At 57.8% G+C, this 9,939-nt stretch overlaps 1 protein-coding gene across 3 annotated transcripts in view; it reads right to left on the bottom strand.

The window, feature by feature from the left end:
- The window catches only part of RAI1 (retinoic acid induced 1), a 129,545-nt gene that overhangs the window by 1,474 nt on the left and 118,132 nt on the right, over window positions 1-9,939 (bottom strand). For 2 of the 3 annotated variants that reach the window (XM_030922597.1, XM_030922598.1), the window contains 2 exons: window positions 6,293-6,386; window positions 523-572 (listed from right to left, as the gene is read on the bottom strand). In XM_030922597.1, coding sequence (XP_030778457.1) covers window positions 523-572; window positions 6,293-6,386 — 144 coding nt within the window. Of the gene's footprint in view, window positions 1-522; window positions 573-5,205; window positions 6,387-9,939 lie in introns of those variants that run through there. The other variant, XM_030922600.1, reaches the window with a different exon arrangement.

Genomic DNA, 9,939 nt, shown 5'->3' with positions numbered 1-9,939 from the left:
CTGCAAAAGACGCCCGCCCGCCCGTTACCGACGACCGCGGACCTCAAAGGCCACAGGCCCCGCCCCCGGCGTGGGCCCACTCCCCAGGCCCCCGACCCAGGCGACGCTAGAGCGCGGCTGGGGTCTCCGCCCGAGGCCGTCGGCCCCACCCTTTCTGGCCCCACCCCGTCCACCTTCACCATTACCTCCGTGCCACCGTCCCGCGCCCCCGCCTGCCCCACTCTGTCACCTATCTTGGGGAGCTGCCGGGAGGCCGTCCCAGGGTCGCCCTTCAGCCCCTGGCTGCCCATGCCCCGACGCCGGCGGGTTTTCGGCGGCGGCAGCGGCAGCGCGCAAGTGGATGGGGACCTGAGCTGGACTGCAGCGGGGGCTCCTGGGGGTGGGCGGGGAGAGCTCCCTCCCTCTCGGGCTGGGCCCTGCGGGGCTGCGCAGCCAAGGGGCAGCGGACTGTGAAAGAGGTGCGAGGGGGGGCTCGTCTCCCGCTTGACACCCCTCCCCCTACAAAACACTGTGGTCCCCTACCTTATGTTTGGGACATTTCAAAGAAAAGTTCTCTTCGATGAATATGCAACCTGTGACCAAAGAGAAGTTTCGGTGGTTAGGACAGGATGGAGGCACAGCTGTGGGGTTTTGTCGGCAGCCAGGAGGGGAGCCGAACTACCCGCGAGGCTCTAGACTGCAGGGGCCCTTTTCAAAGAGTTTATCAGATCCTGCACAAAACCCTCCACGCTCCACTCCACGGCGCGGGTGAGGCTCCTGGTCTGGCGGTCTTGACTCACCTCACCTCCTCCACCGAGAGCTTTTCCCGCTGAGTTCCACGAGCCGCCCCTCCTCACTTGAGGCAGTCCTTCACTCACTCCCTCCCGCCTTACTCTGCCAGCCGCACTTGTCACTGCCTCCTAAGAGGCTGACCTGTGTGATCTTGTCTTGCTCCTTGTTTCTTTTTCTTTTTGAGATGGAGTTTCACTCTTTCACCCAGGCTGGAGTGCAATAGCGCGATCTCGGCTCACTGCAACCTCCGCCTCCCGGGTTCAAGCGATTCTCCTGCCTCAGCCTCCCCAGTAGCTGGGATTACAGGCATGCGCCACCACACCCAGCTAATTTTTGTTTTTTCAGTAGAGACGGAGTTTCACCATGTTGGCCAGGCTGGTCTCAAATTCTTGACCTCAGGTGATCCACCCGGCTTGGCCTCCCGAAGTGCTGGGATTACAGGCGTGAGCCACCGCGCCCAGCCTTGCTCCTTGTTTCTTCCCCACTCTCAGGCAAGCTCCTAGAGGGCACCAGCTCTGTCTTCTTCCCTGGATGTATGCCCAGCCCCTGGAAGAGCTCACTGACTTCCAGTGAGCACGTCATGAACCCCTGTGGACGGACTGGTAGTGGTGTTGCAAGCCTGGATTTGAGCATCTGCTACTTATCTGAGCCTGTCTCCACATCTGTAAAATGGGCATTATGCCACCTACTGTATGCCTATCATGGAGATTGAAGGATGGGAGTGTACAGAAACCACCCTGGCGGGAGCAGTGGCTCATACCTATAATCCCAGCACTTTGGGAGGATGAGGTGAGTGAATCGCTTGAGCCCAGGAGTTCAAGACTAGCCTGGGCAACATGGCAAAACCTCATCTCTATCAAAAATACAAAAATTAGCCAGCATGGTGGTGCATGCCTGTAGTCCCAGCTACTGGAGAGGCTGGAGTGGGAGGATCACTTGAGCCTGGGAGGCAGAGGTTGCAGTGAGCTATGATTGTACTACTGCACTCCAGCCTGGGCAATACAGCCAGACCCTGTCTCCGATGAAATAAAATAAAACAAATAAAATTTAAAAATAAACCACCCTGCACATGTGTGGCATGCAGTGGGTGCAGGAGGTGGGGCAGAGAAGACAACTGAGCATGGCCAGTGCTTATGCCCACCTAGGCCCGGGATGTGTTGCTATCTCAGCGAGTCCCCACTCCCCTGCCTGCTGCCACCTAGGGAGAAGCTGGCTTTTCCCCCAGGGACCCCTAGTCCCTAGTCCCCTTCTGGGCTCCCCTCCCCCCAAGCCTCACCAGCCACTGTTCTGAACCCCAGACCCAAAAGTAGCTGGAGGCTGGTGCTGTCTTCAACACAATCTTCCTGTTCACACTGGAGCTGGCTCTGTGCAATGGCATCGTGACAGGGTGGTGGCCAGAAGGCAGGGCGGGGACAGCTCTGCAGCCCTGAGGGCAGGGCTGGGTGGTAGCAGGCCTCTCTTGGCAGTCTCCCCTTGTCTCCAGAAGCTGGGAGTGCCTCCGACCTGGAAACTGCCAATCAGGGCCAGCAGCTGGAGATGTGCCACGGCTGTTCCCCTTCCCTTGGCTCAGGCAAGCCAGATGGGTTCTGGGGCTGAACCAGATTTTCCAGACACTGGGCTAAAACCCCAAGCCTGCCCCCGCACACCTGGGTACTGTAGGCGCTCCCACCAAGGGAAGTTGAGGGTAGGAGGTTGCCACTTCCAAATTGGCTCCCTCAGCACTGCCCCAGCACCACCCCACATGGGGCATGGAGCGGGAGTCACTGGGCAAGGCCAATCCTCAATGATCTGGCTCCTGACCTGGTGCCTGCACCTGGGGAACCTGGGTGCTCACTGACAGGTTGGCCCCAGGGCCTGAGTGGGGAAAGGTTCAGACAGGACACTGTGGTGTAGCAGCCTCTGCCTGCTCTTCAGAGTCACTGCTTGTCTCCAAAGTGGGTTCCTTAACAAAGGATTGGAAGGGGCAAGATGAGTAGGCCCGGACAGCGCGGTGCAGGGCAGAGGCTGGCAGCCAATGGGCAGCACTGGTGCCCTGCAGTCCCAGTGCTTGATGCGGAGGCCTGGGGCTCCTCCCTGGCCAGACATCAGGTCAGCCTGACCAGCCCACTCCCTCAGTGCCCTCTCACTCCCACCCCAACCCCCGCCGCCTGGCTGGCAGAGTCGCCCTGGGGGCCCTCCCTGTACCCCAAGCGCCCGTCCTCCCCACCTTCACTCTCGAGCTTACTTGTTCCCCCTCGCCTTCTCTGGCAGCTGTTCCTCAGTTTCCCAGGGGTCCACCCTCCTCCTCAGCCAGCTGTTCCATGGTGAACACAACCCTGCTATCTTGTCCCTTCCAGAGCTCTGATGAGCCCTCACCTGCTGATGATGGGCGACACTCTGTCCTGAGCCCAGATGCCCACACTTTGTATGTCCACAGCTGCCTCTGCTGTGGTGTGGCCAAAGGCAACTGCCGTGTGTGTAGATGGCCTGGCAGAGCAGACCCGTCCCCTCCTCGCACCCCGGTCGTTTGTGGTGTGGCTCTGCAACTCACCCCACGGAGAGGTGGCCTGCACCTCTCTGTGCTGGACTTGGGATCTGCTTTGGCTAACAGAACGTGGTGAAGTCCAGGACCTAGGCTGTGAGAGGCCCTGTGACCTCCACTCTCTCAGAGCCCTGCTGCCGCCATGAGGACGCACCCAGGCCAGCCTGCTGGAGGATGAGAGACTGCATGGAGCAAAGGCAAGCTGGTCCAGCTGAGGCCACCCTAGATCATCCTGCTCCCAGCAGAGTCTGCAGCCAACTCACACCCTTTTGAGGAATAATGAAGGTCTGGCGCTGCAGAAATGAAGCTGGGCCTGGAAGGGCCAGTAGCTCTGCAGCAGCAGCTAATAACTCCATTTGCACATCCATACCCTACTTCTCCCCTTCATGGGGAAGCTGGGCATCAGGCTTGCCACCTCCCTCTCCCTCATCATCAAGTCCCGGGGATTCTGTGCCAACGCAGTCTCTGAGGTGTATGTCTCCGTTTACAGCATTCCCAGTCCCTTTCCTGCCTCAATCTTCATGGCGCTACAGGGATCCCTGTTATATGAGGAATGCTTCTAGGATTTTATCTGAAACAAAAGTTCTCTTGCTCAAAGCCTAGTATATAAGTCCCACCACTAAACAGTTTCTGCCCAGCTCCCCCGATTTTTTGAGGCCTGGCTTAAATGTCACCTCCTCTTAGAAGTCTTCCTAGATTTCTTCCTGGTTCAGACAGGATGAACCTCTCCCACAGTGCATACTCTCTGCTTCCTGTCTGGTCTTCCTAACAGTGGCCAAGAACCACGGTTTTGCTGTCTGTCCCACTCAAGGGTGAGCCCCTTGGGGAGGCTGGGCAGTGCTGCAGTAGGGGAAAGAACATAGACATGGAGCAAGAAAGCTAGGGCATTAAGTCCTGGGACTGTCCACGCCATGCTATGTGCTGTGGGTGACGCAGCCAATCTGTGAAGAAGGCTGGAAACAACATGGGCCTGTCGCAGGGCTGGGAGTGGAGCTGGCACTAAGTTACTCACTGTGGAAGGAAGAATGCGACTCGTGGCAGCTATTAAGAGGAGTGCGGCCACATGCCTGGGCAAGTGTCAGGGTCCATGTTAAACTCTGGCTCACACTGCTCAAAGTGGGAAGGTGGAGCCAGTGAGAATCCTCCACGACCCCGCTCCAGCAAGCCCCCTCCCCACTGGGTGTGGGCAGCTCAGCCCCCGCCAAGGAACTGTCAGCACCCAGGAGTCCTCTGTGTCCTCCCTGGGGCAGCTCCACTGGGCTGACACTGGCCGGGGACCCAGCAGGCAGGCGGGGTACAGGCTGTGGTCCCCTGTCCAGGCAAAGCCAGCAGGGCATCAGGTGAGGAGGGGAGGCAGTAGGTGGGGCTGCTGGGAGAGTGATGGGAGCCTGGGGGACCTGGGCTCTGTCTGCTGGGAGGTGGGTTATGACTTCACCTCTTTCCAGGCCAGAGTTGGGAGGGATTGAGGGTACGGGGGAGAGGTCACAGAGGTTGGACCCAAAATAGGACTGAGGCAGCACTGTGTGGGTAGTGTTCATTATTTCACTCTCCTCCCAGCAGCTCTGCACAGAAGAGGCTATTATCATCTCCATCATATAGGTGGGGAAACTGCGTGCAGAGATACTGACCAACTTGCTCAAGACCACACATTAAAAACACTGCTAGGGGCCGGGCGCAGTGGCTCACACCTGTAATCCCAGCACTTTCGGAGGATGAGGCGGGCAGATCATGAGGTCAAGAGATCGAGACCATCCTGTCCAACATGGTGAAACCCCGTCTCTACTAAAAATACAAAAATTAGCTGAGCATGGTGGCACACGCCTGTAGTCCCAGCTACTTGGGAGGCTGAGCCAGGAGAATCGCTTGAACCCAGGAAACAGAGGTTGCAGTGAGCCAAGATCGCACCCCTGCACTCCAGCCTGGAGACAGAGTGAGACTCTGTCTCAAAAATAAATAAATAAATAAATAAATAAATAAATAAATAAATAAATAAATAAAAATAAACACACTACTAGGCGCCAGCATGGCTGCGCACATCTGTGGTCTCAGCTGCTCGGGAGGCTGAGGTGGGAGGATGATTGAGCCCAGGAGGTTAAGGCTGCAGTGAGCCATGACTGCACCCCTGCACTCTAGCTTGGGTGACAGAGCAAGACCCTGTCTCAAACAAAAACGAAAACCCCCACCACCACTAGGGTTTGAATCCAGGCCAAAGTTGGCCCCAAATCTCCCAAAACATTGTTGTCACCAATGACTAATATTGTACCATAAGCAACTGCTTTCTTTGGATGAAATAAGGAATGTCTCTGAGCCTCAGTTTCCCCACCTGGTCGATAAAAGTAAGGGCTCTTGGGTAGCTCCAGTCCATGCAGTGTCACTCTGTGTGCCCAGTGATAGTGGGGGCTTAATAAATGCTTGTGGAACAAATGAATGCATGAGTGAGAGGAGGGACTTTGGGGGAAGATGAAGGGAGCCTGGGCCTACCTCCAGACCCCGTTACCCTGCTTCAAAGCTTCCACAATTGCTCCTTGTGGCCAACAGGAGATCATGGGTCTCAGTCTCTGTTTTGAACCTCATCACCCCCAACTCATTTGGTTTTTGCTGTCGTAGTAGTGCCTTTCCCCTTGTCTCTGCTCAGTGAACTCCTACTCATCCTTCAAAGGCCCAACCCCCAATGCCCCTTTCTCTCTGAGGCCTGAGATCCTCCCCGCCCCTTGGCAATGACGGTTCCACAGACAGCATTCCACATTGTAATTTATGCCACTATCTTCGCTCACTGCTCTGGGCACTCCTCAAGCAGGTGACTGGGGAATGCCTCATTTCCATGCCCCTGGCATTGCCCAGCAGAGGTCTAGGTGGACAGAAAGATAAAGAATTGCTGGGGCAAGAGAGGAGGGAAACTGAAGAGTGAGATGGGGCCTGGGTTTGGGGAGCTGTGCCCAGGGTTCCCCTGGACTGTTTGGATGGGCTCCAATGCCCTCCTGTTCCCGGGCGGGCTCGTACCTGCATCGCTGGCACACGGGTAGTGGTACGTGTGGATGCATCCTTTGTGGCAGCACCCAATGGTGGCCCCGGCTTCTTGGCAGCTGGAACACGTCTGATGAAGAGAAAGGAAAGGCAGATGAGTCTCCAGTTGGAGCCCAGCCCTCAAGCTTTACAGGCTGGTAGGCCAAGTGCAGTGGCTCATGCCTATAATCCCAGCACTCTGGGAGGCCAAGGTGGGAGGATCGCCTGAGTCTAGGAGTTTGAGACCAGCCTGGGCAACATGGTGAAACTGTCTCTGCAAAAAACAGTGAGGGGTGGTGGTGTGCACCTGTAGTACCAGCAACTCAGGAGGATTAGGTGGGAGGATTGCTGGAGCCTGGGAGGTCGAGGCTGCAGTGAGCTGAGATTACGCCACTGCCTGTACTCCAGCCTGGGCAACAGAGTGAGACCCTGTCTCAAAAAAAAAAAAAAAGCCTTACAGGCTGACCGGCCAGCTGTGGTCCTCGCCTCCCGTCTCCAAAATGGTGCCTGAAAATCTCCCAGAAGGAGATTCAGCACTGGGGTGCACATGCCCACAAGCATGGGTCATTTAGCACCCCCTGGACTGGTACATTGGGTAGGGGACCCCTTGGGCCAGTGATGCCAGTTACCACCATGGCTGTGGCTACCACTCAGCATCTGCTGCATGCTTTCTGCATGCTGGGTGTGGTGTGTGTCCTTGTCCACTGGCTCATTCTTTTTTTTTTTGGGCGGGGGGGGGGGGACAGTTTTGCTGTCGCCCAGGCTGGAATGCAAGGGCATGGTCTCGGCTCACTGCAACCTCCGCCTCCTGTGTTTAAGTGATTCTCCTGCCTCAGCCTCCCGAGTAGCTGGGATTACAGGCATGTGCCGCCACGCCCAGCTAATTTTTGTATTTTTAGTAGAGATGGAGTTTCACCGTGTTGGCCAGGCTCTCAAACTCCCGACCTCAGGTGATCTGCCTGCCTAGGCCTCCCAAAGTGCTGGGATTACAGGTGTGGCCACCGCGCCCAGCCCACTGGCTCTAACAGCCCTCTGTGGGCCCCTTTCATTAATCTCACTTTACAGATGATGGTGAAACTGAGGCTTCCCATTCCAGGCAACAGTGAAGGCATCAGCATGGTTTTCTACCCTTTCTGGCAACAGGCGCACTGAAGCTAGGCTGGGACTGTTTTACCTAGCATGAGACCTGCACCCTCCAGGGGACCGGCTCTCAGACCTGTGAGAGGAGGCGGTGACGTGGTAATCCCTTGAGATGCTGACTTCATGTAAATCTGATGCAGTCCTCCTCTAAGTCTCAAAACTGTCCTCTGCTGAGCTTGGGGCCTGCCCCACACCTGGACCAGCTGCTTGGAGTGGACGTGGCCAGGACAGGACAGTCACACCAAGAAGGCCCTTGGAAGAGTGAAGCAAACCTGAGGCCGGGGAGGGAGAAGTCACCAGGTGCCAGAGCCACAGCGCCACCGTGCTGGGGGCAGGGGGTGAGGTAGAGAAGCCAGCAGAAGGGCGGCGGCCTGTGCCCAGGTGCAAAGCCAGTGAAACAAATGACAATAGCTTCCTATGTGCCAGGCATGGCTGGACGCCTCATGCCCACAGCAACCTTGTGATGGGATTACTGTTATTTTACCCAGGTTACCAATGACAGCAGAGACTGAGTAACCTGCCGGAGGGCTCCAGGCTGGTCTCTGACCCCCACAGCTGGCTCCAGGCTGGAGCAGGGGCCCACAGGACCCCACATGCTCAGGGTGGGCGCTGCATTCCCCCCCCACAGCAGCTGAGAAATGTCAGAACACTCCCCTCCCCGCTGCCCACACTGGAAGTGGGGTCTGGTGTTTGTTCTAGAATTTCAGGTTTTCAGTTCAGGGTTGAGGCCTTCTTCCTGCCTGGTCTGGGATGGCCTCCTGGGGATCTGGGGTCCAGTGTCCCCAATTGCTGACCCAAAAGGGATGATGAAACACAAGCCGGCCGCTGTCTGTGAGTGGCCCTCAAGTCTGGATGTTTAAGGTTTATGGGGGTCCTCTGGCTGAAGGCTTCTCTCCACTTACTGCATGGAGGCCCCAACCACCCTCAGGCAGGCATTTGAATAGCATTTTAGATGTGAAGAAACTGAGATGCAGAGAGTGAGGCCTCAGGCCCTTCTGACCCCAGCTACCCAAGAGGAGCGCAGGGGCTGCAGCATGTAAACCCTGCCACAGGTGGGGCCTCTGCAGACACCACCCAGCCCCCAAACGATGCCCGGAGCCTGCTACGGGTTCCTCTCACCCCAAGCATTCCATGGCCAGGCCCCATCTGGATAGGAAGTAGGGATCTATGGTGGTTTTGGGGGAGGGGCAGGCAGGGCTCAGAGACAGCAGGCCGGGGCAGCTCCCAGAAAGGGCCATCGAGGGAAAAGGCTATCGATGAGGCCTCCACGAGGGCTGGCTCAGAGGTTCTGCCCTCCAGAGCACAAAAGTGAGGTCAAGGTACCAAGGGGTGTGGCAGTGCTGGGGCCGGGGACGCAGCTGCACCCCAAACCCCTTCCACATACCAGACAGGTCCCACGTGATCCACAGAACCCCACAATCCTGCTAACATGGTTTGACATTGTGAGGTTCTCAGAGGATGCGTGACTCGCCTGGAGCTATGGAACCAGCCCTCAGCAGAGCTGAGATTTGAATCGGGGTCCAAGGAGCGTGGTGCCCCCAAGCCACTGAGGCAGGAAGGGGTGCTGAGCCAAAAGTGACCCTGGGAAGCCCCCGACCCTGCCCATTCTTCCAGGATGTCCCATCTCTCTGGCAGGGTGTTCCTGGTTCCAACCTTCCCGGGGCAGCCCCAGTCATGCAGGCTTGTCGGGGCGAGCCTTCCTCTGAGGTGGAAGGTGGAGTGAGGTGGGCAGGGCGTCTGGGTGTGGAGAAGGTCTCTAGCCATCCCCATGGGCAGTGGGAAGCAGGTGCTCAAGACACACTAGGAGGCGTGGGCGGCAAACACAGTGGGCCCCACCAGGACCTTGGTTTGGCCAGGCAACGTTACGGCAACTGTTAGGAGCAGGGGTTGCTCAGAGGGGCTGCAGGGGTGTACTGCAAGGAGCAGGTGGGCAGCACAGCGATGGGGGAGGAGGCTGGGCAGGCGGAGGGGTGAAGCCACCTGCTGCGGCCACTCTGCCAGGTCACTGAGTCACTCAGATGCAAGCAGTGTTTGTCCCGAGCCTCTGGCTCCCCTGTGACCTCAGCTGCACATAGCGGGCTGAAGGAAGGAGTGGAGGGGACGGGACTCAGGGCAAGGGCCACTCAGAGAAGGCTGCAGGCATCCCCACTGAGAGCCACCACACAGCGCCAGGAGCGTCACTCCATGGAAGTCTGGATGAGGCAGTGGAGTCCGGGCTGAATGTGGGGCAGGAGCATGGCCCTGGGGAAGAGGAGGATCCCACCGCCCCCACTGGCCCCTCCCTCAGAAGGGCACAGCGGTACCATATGGTACTGGGGAAGTGGTGACACCACTAAGAATGTCAGCCCGCTGTCACCAGAGCCACCAGGCCCCTCTGCACCTACTGTCACAAGGCTGCTGTGCTTGGTGGGCTCGGAGGTGCCTTCCTTTAACCCTCCCGACCCTCCTCCATGGGCACCCTCACACCCGTTAGGGGCGAGGGGGACGGAGGCACAGAGAGGGCA

The sequence above is a fragment of the Rhinopithecus roxellana genome, chromosome 19 (assembly GCF_007565055.1).
Source record: "Rhinopithecus roxellana isolate Shanxi Qingling chromosome 19, ASM756505v1, whole genome shotgun sequence".
Classification (NCBI taxonomy): Eukaryota; Metazoa; Chordata; class Mammalia; order Primates; family Cercopithecidae; genus Rhinopithecus; species Rhinopithecus roxellana.
This window is presented reverse-complemented; position numbering and strand designations above follow the sequence as displayed.